This window comes from Borostomias antarcticus (assembly GCF_949987555.1).
Source record: "Borostomias antarcticus genome assembly, chromosome: 16".
Taxonomy (NCBI): Eukaryota; Metazoa; Chordata; class Actinopteri; order Stomiiformes; family Stomiidae; genus Borostomias; species Borostomias antarcticus.
The window spans coordinates 10,967,323-10,981,857 of NC_140249.1; the positions used below are offsets into that span (position 1 = coordinate 10,967,323).

Genomic DNA, 14,535 nt, shown 5'->3' on the forward strand with positions numbered 1-14,535 from the left:
AGCCCCCTCATGCCCCCGGTGGCGGCCTCCGGCTCCTCAACTGGTTGACGGCCACCCGCAGTGGTCTGTGAGGAGGCTGTTGAAGGTCCGTCGCCAGGGCCGGGGGTATGTTTACCTGGTGGACTGGGAGGGCTTCGGTCCGGAGGAGCGGTCGTGGGAGCCCCGCTCCCGCATCATGTCCCCAGCTCTCCTCCGGGACTTCTACCGGGAGTTCCCGGATGCCCCGGGTAGGTCGCCCGGTGGCTCCCGCATGGGGGGGGTCCTGTTACGGCTCCGCCTCCGCCTGGGCGCTCTCCAGCTCCCACCACCGTTCCCGCTGCGCGCACGCCACGGCCTTCCACTTCAGCGCGCGCTCTGCGCGCCCTCCGACGTAATCACCCCCGCACACCTGAACACGGTTCCGCTAACGAGCGCCGAGGGCGCGGCTCACCTGCTGCCACTACTCATCCAATCACCTCCCCTATAAGAACCCGGTCTTCCCAACGTTCGTCGCCAGTTCTTCCCTAAGATTCCTTGTGGCAAGTTGTGGTTTTCTGAAGTTCCCGTGCTAGTAGTTGTCATAGTTGTTTATTTTTCCCTTTTACTCATTCTACTCTCCACTCCTCCAGATTCCGGTTTGTTTGCTGCTCTTTTCCTGGACTGACACACGGCTTCCCCGACCCATTCTCCCCGGACCTCGACCACGGCTTGGATTACGTTTTCTGGACTTTGTTTGTTGATCGATTGACCCCTGCCTGAACTTGACTACCCTTTTGCCTTGCCCTCTGTACTGCCGCTTTATATTAAACCGCCCTCTGGGCTTGGAACTGTCCGTCTGTGTCCGTGGTCCTGCGTTTGGGTCAGCTAGCCAACCAGCCCCCTTACATTTCCGTTGGTATGTCTGTGTGTGTCCAGCGCTAGCTTGGTGTCGCCAGCCTGACCTCGCAAGCTCACATTCTATTTCACTCTGCAGATCAGTCTGGATATCCAACCGTTCTAACTGAATCAACTCAAACCCAGATTGGTTTGTGCCAATCACAACCGTTTATCTAATACTGTAAGGGTTTAATAAGATGACGTAACAGAGGAGTGCTGTAGAGGCATTTTTGCTGATTGGTTGTAGGTCTATCCAATTGGGTCCAGAGGCATTTTGATTTACGCCAATTGGTAACGCCCTTTGGGAATCGGAAAGCAACTGTGAGTTTCCAGCCCCTTCGCATTTTTGCGAATTGGGTCTGGCGAAGCCAATAATGTATAAATAAGATTTAAAATAATCTAATTTAAAAGGTTACAACACTCAATAAACACTGGCAAAGCACGCTCATAAACCCTGATATAGGCAAAACAGCAGTGGCTCTGCAATAAACCCTGCAGAGCAAACAGGAAAATTAGCATATACACAATATACAAATGTAGGCTATTTATACAAATACATACAAACATACATTTCTACATAAATTACCATCTATATACATACATACATACATTTCTACATAAATTACTATCTACAGTATACACATACATACATCCATACATACATCCATACACACATACATCCATCCATACACACACATACATCCATCCATACACACACACACACACACACACACACACACACACACACACCTATCACTGGACTGGCCTTGATGGTGGGGTGGGGTCTGACATGCATGAGGCAATGAGGACAGGTGGAGTCAAAGATGGTTTTGACCCCACTGCCTCATGCATGCCATCATAGAAGCTCCAAGTAGCAGGGGGTTCCTCTCCCTGGTCAGTCCCAGAGCCAGTTGCTGGAGCTCTCAGCTCCTAAAACAAACAGTGGCATGAGATATCTGCAGCATCTAAAAGGCTATATATTCATGTTATATGAAACAAATTTACTGTGTGTACGTCTTTAAATTCTCCCATTTCTTTGAGGCCTGTTTTGGACTTGCCTGACCTTCCAGGTTCATCTCTTTTATGATGAAGCTGTTAAGAAATATGTCCGGGAAGATGGTTAAAATGTTTTGGTCAGAATGAGTGCTGTGTGGCCCCTCCAATCACTCCACATCTTACCAAGTAGGCCTACACATCATTTGTCAAGTCCTAGTAATGGGATACAATCACCCAATTAATCTTCTTTCAAGGAATCTTAAACATTAAGGTGTTTTTGGTTGTAGACCTAATCAGTGAAATCTGCCAATGGAACAAGTGAAACTTTTGGAAGAAGATGCATTTATCTAAAAACAAGTCACTTGGCCTATATCTCACTGAAATGTTGCTTGTTGGTCGAGTGTCTACATTAGGCTACATGTAAAAAGGTGTGTTTTGTGGTGAGTGGCAGGCCATTCATGGACTAAACTTATGAAAATAAATAATACTTAGCCTACTCCTAGTGCTGTTTCGTTTTTTTTGTGGAAAACCTTTCCCTTTCCATTCTCAGTTTGATTAATCTGTCAACAGTCCTGGTAAATATCCACCACTTTACATTACAATCAAATGAACATAATCTACCGTTTTCTGAACTGGAGAACGGAATTTGATGCGAAATACAATGCAAATGTCGTATAATTTGTGAGGAACTTACAATTGTACGCCGCGTCTTCCATTTCGGACAATAAACACAGCTGCACATGTGAATCGAGCCTGCATCCATAGACATTATAAAGTACTAGACTGGCCATTGTGCTGTAGAATTCCAATGGACTCACGTCCGACGTGGCAGCCATCTTGTGCAGGGCATCTCACTATGTGACGTCAATGATCCCACAGATTCACTGTGTATATTTTAAATGGTAGATGTTAGATCATCTGTGACAAAGTCCCTGTAATTGTGCATAAGTGGCATTTCCTATCACTGGGATTAGCTGGAATGCTTGTATATTTATATTGTGTATCGCCACATGAGAATATTTTTGTTTGCTATCTCAACTCAACTCAAATTTGATTTATAGAGCACATTTAAAAACGACTGTGGTCGAGCCAAAGTGCTGTACAGGTAGGTGGCAAGACATAAGTTAATACATAATAAATAAAAATACAAATAAATGACATAAAACATTATAAAACGAAATAAAAACAAACAATAGGCCTACAGGCGCAGAATAAAATAGCTTGCAGCAGCAATATTTTTTAAAAGGATGATGAGCTATCATGATGACTTATGATAGACCTGCACATTGTTTACGGTGTGGATTAAGGGCATACAGGAATAGTACTAATGTTGCGTATTTCTTGTAAAATAATCAACAAGGCTTCACTACAGCACACATCACCAAGGCTAATATTGTTGGCAATAAGGCCACCACAACCCTAGACTTGTTGATTATACCTTACAAGAAATACTGTAGGCCTATAGAGTCTTAATAGGCTAACACCCCCGGAACGGTGAACGGAACGTTATTTTTCGTTCTTAACCGGTTCAGGAACGCTACGCTGGTGGCGGAACACAAGAACGGAAACGTTAAATATGCTGGTTCTGCTCGGAGCGAACCGATTGAAAAATAATTTCGTTTTTAAGCCCTGCCAACTGGACATTTTGGCCAAATATGTACAAATTCTGTCAAGCCGTTCTTGAGATATCATGTTCAGCAGGCCAAAAACACCTTTTGTGATGTCAGTGACCCTTGACCTTTGACCCCCACAATGTAATCAGTTAATCCTTAAATCCAACTGGACATTTTACCTAAATATGAACAAATTATATTTAACCGCAAAATACAAGTTTGACAATTAGCTATATGAGGGACTATCTCTATATACCCGCATAAAACAAGTCAAGATACTACATTATATAAAACTGTGTTAATAGTCGATGTGAGTGGAATAAATTATGTTATCTATGTAATGTTAGCTTAGGGCAGCTAGAGTCTGTTATCCTAACCAGTTAGCTATGCAATTTAATTGTGAGATAAGTAAATAATTACCATTACAATACCCATATTAGGCTACCATTCTCTTCCCGCAAACGCCTGAGTATTCATAAAACCTTAAAAGGCTAGTCTAACTGTATTTAGGCTGATACTAAAATATAATAAGAGTCACTAGTCACTTACCGAACAAAACGACAAGCAGCTCTGAAGCCCAACAGTAACATGTTCCAAATGATGCCCTGCGTAACATGGCGGTCTCGTCGGACGAGTCTAAAGGGGGCGTGGCCAGTCTAGTTCTTTATAATGTCTATGCCTGCGTCGGTCTGTGTAATGCCCAGATGGTGGCGCTAACACAGTTCGGGTTTGTCAACCACCATAAAACCACACCGAAGACGAAGAAGCAAGGAACTCCGAAGGAAGTGACTGTGACAAACACTAGCAACATTTTTCACACTTTCTTCCTAGCGAGGATCTATCACGTGCAAGTAACTAGTTACTGTTAACATTTCCACAGCTGCAAGTAAAGATCGATTTATCTTTTCCTTACTTCTATATAATCTGGAGGCGTATCTAAAGCCGTGATGCTGCACACTCTGGCACAGTAGGTGGTGGTATGCACCTGTACATGTTGGTTTGTGCTCCGCCATTAACTCAGATAAGACGAAGAAGAAAGCTTCGGACGATCACGTGTTTTTTTGCTTTGAGCGTACATCCCATGTGTGACAATTATAAAGCACACTCTACAACTACATACGACTTTGAGTGTGAAGGTAACTAGACCGCTTTTGTGTCCAATAAATAGCTAGCCAGCCCAACTATTTACGCTACAGTGTTGAATGGTTAGCACTTAGCAAATTAATTTGTCCACCTGACAAATAGCTAGCTAGTATGCTAAAGTTACACCACCATGCTAGTGCTAGCTACTTACGCTAGATTGTTATGATACTAACATTAGGCTACTAACAACACTAATTTAAGGTATGTGTAGCTATAGCTACAACTATAGGGATATTCAGTGAAGGGATACCAAATCAGCATGCGCCTATTGAGTTGATTTTCGCTTTTTTTCCCCCCCAGTTGTTGAAAGCTTGCTAGATCTTCCAGCTAGGCTTCTACAACAACCAACCACCTCAGGTCCAGAATGAGACTGGTCATACTGGACGACTATGACTTGGCCAGCGAATGGGCGGCCAAATACATCCGCAACAGAATTATCCAATTCAAGCCCAGTGCCGACAAATGCTTCACTCTGGGATTGCCCACAGGTAAACATATGATATTGGCTTCACACTAGCTTCAGCTAAGCAATATGCAATTCTACAATTTAGAGACCACATGTCTTAATCCTATTCCAGGAAGCACCCCACTTGGCTGCTACAAAAAGTTGATTGAATATCACAAGAGTGGGGATCTCTCTTTCAAGTATGTGAAGACCTTCAACATGGATGAGTATGTGGGTGAGTTTATGCCGACATGAAGTGTTGTAACAAAAGACCGCCTTGGGCAAGTCAAATACTTAAAGGAGTAGTCAAGGGAAAATGCATGTTTACTCCTGTTTTAAGGTTACTTATGATCATATACAATGGTTCAGATCAAAACTGTCTTCCTCCTTTCTACAGGCCTACCTCGGGCTCACCCTGAGAGCTATCACTCCTACATGTGGAACAACTTCTTCAAGCACATTGACATCAGCCCTGCTAATGCTCATATCCTTGATGGGAATGCAACAGACCTGGAGGCGGAGTGTGAGGCCTTTGAGCAGAAGATTGCCCAGGCTGGGGGAATCGACCTGTTTGTAGGGGGTGAGCTATAGGCCTAGTTTTTTTTATGGACACACACACACACACACGTTTCTGAATGCATCTACACAGAGGTACATAAAGAGAATAAACTTTTGTGTGTTCTTGCTTAGCTTTTCTATCACAACTTTGCAAGCCATGAACCAATGCAAACTGGTTATTTTTATTTAACCTTTATCTAACCAGGCAAAGCCATTAAGAATAATTTATTATTTACAATAGTGGCCTTGCAATTGCGGCTGATGAAGGCAAACCCGATTAGACGATTGTCGTGTTTGAAGGATCCCACCATATACAATTCCTTTATCTGCAGTCTGTTAAATTTGGGCCTCGTTTAGATGGCTTCAACTGAATGTATTAAATTTAAATGAGAACCAAAGCGCTTTAAAATGGCCTTTCATTCACCCATTCACACACATTCACACACAGATGGCGCTAGCCTGCTCATTGGGAGCAATTTGGGGCTCAGTGTCTTGTCCAAGGACGCTTCGACATGTCGTCAGAGAGGAGCCGAGATTCGAACCACCGACCCTACGATCATTGGACAGCCCACTCTACCTCCTGACCTACAGCCGCCCCCAAATGTCATGATCTGTTTTCTTACAGTAATTGTGTGGTTATCTGTATGCTTCTTCAACTGATCACTCCAATAGTAAAGACAAGCAATCTATCTCAATAGAGAGAAAGATGACAGCTTATTGACAGTGGGCACAAGCGATGATATTGTCCTTTGCGTTTGGCAGCTACATAGAGTATGTAAACAATGTTGGTGAATTCAGGGATCATGAATTTCATCGCGGTCTCCTTACAAGTCTCGGATGTGTAAACATTGCAAGTTCAATGTGTTTCCATCTGATGACTCGCTAGTTCCTCATTCTCTATTTTTCTCTCTATCATCTATTGTTTTATTGAACTTCAGGTATCGGACCTGATGGCCACATTGCCTTCAATGAGCCCGGTTCCAGTCTCGTATCCAGGACCAGAGTCAAGACCCTCGCCAAGGACACCATTGTGGCCAACGCCCGTTTCTTTGGCAACGACCTGTCCAAAGTCCCCACCATGTCTTTGACAGTGGGGGTGGGAACTGTTATGGATTCCCGAGAGGTAAGGATGAGTTATGAAGTAAAATAACTTGTTCGTCCGTCCATCCATCCATCCATCCATCCATTCATCCTTCCAAATGTGTCACACAATCTTGCATCAGTCCATCTCACCAATCTCAACCAAGCTGAATCTAATTGCCAACATTCCCTATTCTATTGTAGACAATCCATTGTGTGGTCTGCTGTTATGCGCATCACTTCACTTTGAATTGAATATCCATATTGAGGAACCTTGCGGTGTTCGTCATCCCCGATGGCCCAAGGCTCCCCAATATGGACACTCAATTTAAAGTTAAGTGCTACGCATAATGGCAGACAGCGATTGTAGTACAGTTGTGGGTGCAGTACTGTAGGTGTTAGCATGAAGATGATGACATTTGATAAGTACCATTTATTTTCCTCAGGTCATGATTCTCATCACAGGGGCCCACAAAGCCTTCGCTCTGTATAAAGCCATCGAGGAGGGAGTCAACCACATGTGGACCGTGTCCGCCTTCCAGCAGCATCCTCGTACCATATTTGTGTGCGATGAAGACGCCACGCTGGAGCTGCGGGTCAAAACAGTCAAGTACTTCAAAGGTGAGCGATGCACAAAATGAGGTCTAAGGGTCCAATTTGAGATAAAAGATTGTAAGATTCGAGTCTGTCCTCCAAAGAAGGTTTGTGTTTTTGCTTTCTTTGTATAAAATTGCAGGAAACTTCTACGTTGTGCAGATATCTCAGAACACTTTTTTCTTTTGTTGTTTTATCTTGGGTGAGGTTAGGGTAGTGAATGCAGAGTTTAGAGATGAGAAAAGCATTAGAGTACGCCTGCTTTAAATGTCATAATCTCTAAAAACATCAAGATTAACTATGGGAAATATTGATGATGGAAACATCAAACAACACAGTTTCTTTCCGTCTTATTGAAGTTTCTTTTTTCTCCCAGGTTTGATGCATGTTCACAACAGACTGGTGGACCCAGTGCTCAGCATACAGGAGCAGTAACTGGAGTGTGAGACCAAGGAAGATAATTTAACATCGCGAAATGGTGGATTTGTTGATCCTGAAATGTGAGCTGCAACCAGTTAAATAGAGTCTGGGTTGTTTGGACAATCCCTGGTTCAGGGCGCATGGTCTGGGGCTGCATCAGCCTGCGCACAAGCAACACCAGACTTCTTACTGCTGACTTTGCTGGCCTCCCTAGCTGTTTTCTCAATAGACAATTACATTTAAAGTGACATCGGTTACTCACTAGCTTAATATCTCCCCTCCTGAGGTGTTTAATGATTCAAGTGCCCTACTGTTAGTGAAGATTAGAGTTGACCAGTCACAGTATCTGCAGAGGTCAAGTGAAGATGCAGACACCAGATTCTAGTCCTCTATCAAGAATTTGATTTCTTGTGGCTTGTCTTTTACTGCTGGTTTGGCACTTGTTCACACTGACACCCATCCAAAACATTTAAGATTAGCAGGTCAGACCCTTTTTTATTAACCTCTGTTACAAAGCGATTCATTAGGTCAAATGTGTCAAAAAAACATGTTTATCACATTCTAGCTAATCTCATGGTCTGTCTCATCCACTCCTCACATTCTACTATAAAGCACTATGGTTGGCTACTCCGTGTTCAAACAGTACAGGCGCTGTAAATCACAACTGATTATCATACTTGTGAAAGCGGACAGTGCAGTCTGACTGATGCTCCACAGCCCCTCACAAACCAGAGTGAAAAACAGACGTCTAGTCTTATCACACAGAACAAGTTAAGTCTTTGCATGTAAATTACTTTCTTGTTCGTGAAGCTGGCCTTATCTGATGCCTTTTTATTATAAAAAATATATATATTTGTCACTACAGTATTTTGCTTAAAACAACACAACACCTTCAGCTCAAACAGGGAAACAAACTAACCTTGATCTAGAAAGCAGGTGGGTTAAAACAGACCAACTTGGGTACATGCTAACACTTTTCCCAGTGATATAGAACCAACAGAAATCAATAAAATGATTTTGTACTTGATTCTATTTAAAGAGATTTTGGCGTAATGAGACAAAACAGAACCATATGCACTTACGCAGCCAGTCTAACAATACCCCCTACCATTTAGGAACTCCTATTGAGCCTAAATCATTGTTAGATAGTGGGCCCATGCTATGAAGTTATGGTGAAGCAATTATCAATTCATCAATCCTGTCAAGTCCTTTGTTTCATAGGAGCAATTGCACAGCAATAATTGTCACTGTAAACTGTAAGCCTGACAAGCATTTGCTTCACTGCAGAGAAGTGCCACTTAATGTACACTCCTAATTTTGCACACTCCATACATTCAGATGCATTTTGGATTTGAGTCTTTTGGGATTTCCTTCCCATTATTATTTGTCAAATCAATTGTGCAATTGGCTCATGATCTTTATTTTCTATTTTCTTGTGATTTTGGAGAATATTCCTTGTAAATCTTTTTCTTAATGCATTATGATTTTCTCAAACTGTTAAACACAGCTGTTAACCTTTTACAGTAAGTAGATCTTCATTCTCCAATTTTGTGATTTGAGTGAACATTCCCTGTTGATAATTTTCTTCTTATGTAATAACTTGTGAATTGGGCAGTTTTATAATTTCAAAAAGAAATATTCTTGTTAAGAGAGCTCTTGTTGGTTTTGTAATTGTTCTCAAATAAAAATACAACCTAATTTCAGGATTTATTAGGTGGGCTAGCTTGTAGAAGCTAGCCCAACTTGTGATATTCCCACTATTTCTTTATTAGGGGCCAAGCTGTGAAAGGGCGAGGACCCTATTGTTATTGGTAGGATTCCCTATTATTATTCTGGCAGCTAACTCTGTGTGTGATTGGTCAAAAGTTTTCAAATTTGTCACACACCTCACCCACCTTGGAAAACTATGCTCCAAGAATTATTGCATCGATTGGCCAGATGGTGGCGCTATAGGAACCGTTCTAATTCGCAAAGTTTAAATCGGTATGTCTCATGCCCCGTATGACTTACAGACTTGAAACTTTGCACAGACATGCCTCTCCTCATAAGGAACAAATTTGCCTCAAGAACCCATAACTTCCGCTTATATACATTTTCCACCATTTTATTTTTTTTGAAAAACTGACAGCTTGAAGCATTGCAACCATTTGGCTTAGTGACCAAGCTTGTATTGCAAGTCACATGACACCGTGCCCCCCCCCCCCCCCCCCATAGACATACATGAGGGGAAAATGGCACAACTTAATCCAGGCCTTTTGGCACACATTACCCCACCCGTCATTTGAACAAATTTGCATCCTCCAGCAATTTAGAGCCAACATCATGCTGACAGTATAGCCTCATATTCTAGCTATCTAAAGCACTAACACGTGTGAGATTTTTTCATACTGTATCTGTGTGTCTGTATCTGTAATTGTTCAGACACAAGAACCATTGAACCATGAACATAAAGAAATTCACTTTGAATGGGAAAAAAAACAGTTTTTTTAAAATTAAATGTGCTTACCACTTATTACGTGTGTCTCCCTTCATCACAGGGTGTGTAAAATAGATAATGCCGGGTGCAGACTAGAGGATTTTAAGCCCGATTTTAGCTCTGATTCACCCCTCCCGACAATCAGGGGGGCGATCCCGTATCAAAGCTTGTCGGAATCGATTATCTGCCCAAATTATCCTGTAGTGTGAGGTGTTTACCGACCTAATCTTAACATTCCCGACTGATCAGAGTCTCTCCAATTTTGAATCGTAAATATCAAACATGTTTGATATTTATCCTTGGGACAGCGATGAAACTGGAATTCCCTGGACTGAATCGCCACTCAAATCGTGTAGTGTGCGGTCCTGCTTCTTGACTGAAAAGGAGTGTGCGTTCTTACGATTAAAATATTTAAAAATCGGTTAAGATGATCGTTATGTCTGTTGTCTCCCACGTTTATAAAATCGGTTGAGATTTGAGGATCCTCTGGTCTGCACCGGCATAACTAAGAAAATGGGCGGTCATTTTTCATTTCTTCTTTGGTTTCTCCTATGGTTTTCTCGAAAAAAAGGGGTGGCACAACCCCCCCCCCCCCAACTTCCCGGCCCAAATCACCCCACTCTCCACTCCCTACCTGTCTGACCAAGGGGATAGGAACATGTAGGTCTTGTAACTGTATGTGTAAAGGTTCTGTAACGTGACCGTGGAGTTAGGCAGTCCTAGGTGCACTGATGTAAACATTCAAACACACTGGTCATTTTTTTCTGCTTAGGAATTCATGTCAGTGAAATAATCTAATGATAGGAGAGACTACAGAGACATATAGTATGCAATATGATAGACAATCAAACACGCACGTACGCACACACACAGGCAGTGGTCACACACACACTCAGTTTTCCGTGGAGGATTTGAGGTGTTCCAGTTCAGTGGCGGCCTTGGGGCCGGGCAGGGCCAGTTTCCTCCCCTTCTGAAACACAGCCGCTATCTCCTCAAAGGTCTTCCCTTTGGTCTCTGGCACGCGACAGTAGGTGAACACGGTGAACCCAAACAGCAGCGCCGCAAACAGGATGAACACATAGCTCCCACACAGCCTCTGCCGGGAAACACATACAAAGAAGATGTTTGTAGGTGTGTGTGTGTGCATGTGTTTGTTTTATTTAAGTTATTTAACCAGATAAAAGCATTGAGATATTAAAGCAATAAACAGTGATTTTAGAACAGCTAGGGGGCGTTGTTTGGACCCTCCTAGCTGTTCTTAAGTCACTGTAACCCACATAAGATTTCACAAAATAAACGCACAGCAAGATTAAATGCGATAATGTATTGAAAACAAAACATCATTCATCCGCTGTTACGTGTGGTTTATGTATGTTGTATGGATGTAGGCCTACTGTGGTTCTGTTTTGTGTTTTTGTCTCCCCCTTCTGTTTCACTTCTCCTACTTCTCAGATGCGCGCACCTGGTTCACCAATCATCATTCACCACCTGTTCCATATCTCCAATCAGCCAGTCCCACGCCCTATATATAGTCCCCTTTTTCTTCAGTTCTCTCTCTCTTTTGAGAGCAGGGTTGATTTGCGTTTAGTTGGAGAGCTGTGGCAGAGCTCTGGTTTGTTTTGATTCTGTTTGATGTTTGTCCTTTAGTTATGTTACATGTGAAGCTTCTGTATTTTGTTGTCCATTTACCTTAGTTGTCAGCCTACATTAGTTGTGTTATGTTTGTTAAATCTCTTGTTTTTGCACACAGGGACAAGTGAGAATAGAAAGGTACCCTGGGGCAGGGGTGGCCAACCCGCGGCTCATGAGCCGCATGCGGCTCTTTGCCCGTCAATGTGTGGCTCCTCCATCCATCCCCCCAAAAAAGTTGGCTTGCGGCTCTTCCATCCTTTCATTAAAAAATAAATTCATTCATCCATAAGAACGTTTCTCTCTCTCTAGTTTCGCTGTGCATTTCTTCCCGCCCATTTTAGTTTATTGCAGATTTGTCATCAAATCATGATTCGTTTCGCTAGTGAGGAACTCGCGTGAGAACCACTTCAAACCAATCATATAGGTAGCAAATCACCTTGGTAACAAAATTATTAGGTGCGTTTACATCAAGCCCCCAGGATTCGAAATCTAAAGTGAAGGCCTATTGAACCGCGCCATCTTGGTTAGATTTGTAGTCACTTGGCTATTTCCGGTGACTTTTGTACTGCGCAGTTGAGCTTCTCTGGCCGACGCGCGTCCACGAAAAAGTTCACATTTATCTGAAATGTAGACGCACGTTCCCGGCTCTCTCGGCTCTCCCCGCTTTGATTTAGCAATGAAAACCGGCTTGCATATTAACCTGTTTTTGTCAAATATATCAATTGGAGAAATTATTTTTTGATCCTGGCATCTTAGTTTTAACAGGTTAAATATAATTGAACATGTTTTGTTTGCTAGTAGATGGTATTCATTCCGTTCGCGATAACGTTATTGCAGCCAGGCTAAATTCCTCCAGGGAGCCAGTGACAGGCGAGTTGAAGAGGTTCACTCCCCGCCAGCAGGAGCTTTGGCCGCCGCTACCGCATCTCGGATAACCCGCTGAGTTCGTGCTATTTCACACTCGCCCTTGATCAATCCCAATACCGATCCATGGTAACAATGAATCAATCGTTCAGATCAGATCGGCAGTGCTGCATGCATGTTACAACATCATTGTTACCTTTATTAACATAACCATAGCCTACATTTATCTCTCTAACACTAGGCTATCCATCTTACACCAGTCGGCCATTCGATAAATGGAAGCGGTGAACGCCAACGTTGACTGAAAACACCCAAACTCAGTGTATCGTTTCATCTTCATGCTACACATCAACTCCTTTACATTGTATGTGAATAAATTCCTGTTATTCTAAAAATATCCCATTTCTGTCCATTCCTGGAAAAGGCTAATAATTGCTGTCAAATGATCACTCCAGTTTATCACCGTATCCCACTACCATTTCAACTATGCACAGGAGGTTGTCTTGTGGTCATTTTCATTAAAAAATGATTAGCCTGATCAGTTTGTTGTATGTATTAAGCCCTTTTTGAGCGGTATGCTTGTATTAATAGCTTATAGCTTGCCATACTCACCAACCTTGGGACCTCAGAAATAGGGAGCATTTCCAAACCAAATTGCGGGGGGGGGGCATTAAAAGCATTACAAATTAGACATTAAAAGCATTAAAACGAAATGTGAAACATATATATATATATATATGTGTGTATGGAGCAATTGTTTTTAATGTCCGACTTCTGTCTGTGCTGTTCAGTAAATGTGCATCTGTCCTAATTTATTGTAGCCTATCTACTACACAACCTAGTTCAAATTTATGAATCTCCCGCGGAAGTCAGGAGGGTTGGCAAGTAGGCTATGGTCACTGCTCCCCAGTAAAATTGAATAATTGAGGGGTTACTTACAGTACAAAAAAGTACAGCATTTGTAGAACTCGGATGATACTACATAAATTGCCATGCAAAGCCAGAGACTGTTGCTTGTAGACGACAAGACTGCTGTAACCATTAAAGTTTGGAGTAGGCTGCATAAGCTTACACTTAACAATGCACACACACAAAACGCTCAAAAAGGGCTTAATACATACAACAAACTGATCAGGCTAATCATTTTTTAATGAAAATGACCACAAGACAACCTCCTGTGCATAGCTGAAATGGTAGTGGGATACGGTGATAAACTGGAGTGATCTTTTGACAGCAATTATTAGCCTTTTCCAAGAATGGACAGAAATGGGATATTTTTAGAATAACAGGAATTTATTCACATACAATGTAAAGGAGTTGATGTGTAGCATGAAGATGAAACGATACACTGAGTTTGGGTGTTTTCAGTCAACGTTGGCGTTCACCGCTTCCAGCTATCGAATGGCCGACTGGTGTAAGATGGAACGTTAGAGAGATAAATGTAGGCTATGGTTATGTTAATAAAGGTAACAATGATGTTGTAACATGCATGCAGCACTGCCGATCTGATCTGAACGATTGATTCATTGTTACCATGGATCGGTATTGGGATTGATCAAGGGCGAGTGTGAAATAGCAGCCACGAACTCAGCGGGTTATCCGAGATGCGGTAGCGGCGGCCAAAGCTCCTGCTGGCGGGGAGTGAACCTCTTCAACTCGCCTGTCACTGGCTCCCTGGAGGAATTTAGCCTGGCTGCAATAACGTTATCGCGAACGGAATGAATACCATCTACTAGCAAACAAAACATGTTCAATTATATTTAACCTGTTAAAACTAAGATGCCAGGATCAAAAAATAATTTCTCCAATTGATATATTTGACAAAAACAGGTTAATATGCAAGCCGGTTTTCATTGCTA

General features: G+C 42.4%; 2 protein-coding genes across 4 annotated transcripts in view; one reads left to right on the forward strand and one right to left on the reverse strand.

Annotated features, from left to right (window-relative positions):
• The first annotated feature begins 4,463 nt into the window (after positions 1-4,463).
• LOC311319405 (glucosamine-6-phosphate deaminase 2) lies at positions 4,464-10,733 on the forward strand. Its single transcript, XM_084450958.1, has 7 exons — positions 4,464-4,600; positions 4,908-5,095; positions 5,186-5,287; positions 5,450-5,632; positions 6,549-6,733; positions 7,137-7,311; positions 7,661-10,733. The coding sequence occupies exons 2-7, from the start codon at positions 4,972-4,974 to the stop codon at positions 7,717-7,719; spliced, it is 828 nt and encodes a 275-aa protein (XP_084307084.1). The 5' UTR covers positions 4,464-4,600; positions 4,908-4,971; the 3' UTR covers positions 7,720-10,733.
• slc2a2 (solute carrier family 2 member 2) overlaps positions 9,913-14,535 on the reverse strand; it is a 39,025-nt gene continuing 34,402 nt past the window's right edge. For 2 of the 3 annotated variants that reach the window (XM_084450957.1, XM_084450955.1), the window contains one exon: positions 9,914-11,276. In XM_084450957.1, coding sequence (XP_084307083.1) covers positions 11,073-11,276 — 204 coding nt within the window. In that variant the 3' untranslated portion in view covers positions 9,914-11,072. Of the gene's footprint in view, positions 11,277-14,535 lie in introns of all 3 variants that reach the window. The other variant, XM_084450956.1, reaches the window with a different exon arrangement.

Coding starts and splice junctions, on each gene's coding strand:
- LOC311319405 (XM_084450958.1), top strand. CDS start 4,972: ATGAGACTGGTCATACTGGACGACTATGACTTGGCCAGCGAATGGGCG. Junction 5,096..5,185: donor CACTCTGGGATTGCCCACAG/GTAAACATATGA, acceptor ATCCTATTCCAG/GAAGCACCCCACTTGGCTGC. Junction 7,312..7,660: donor AACAGTCAAGTACTTCAAAG/GTGAGCGATGCA, acceptor TTTTTCTCCCAG/GTTTGATGCATGTTCACAAC.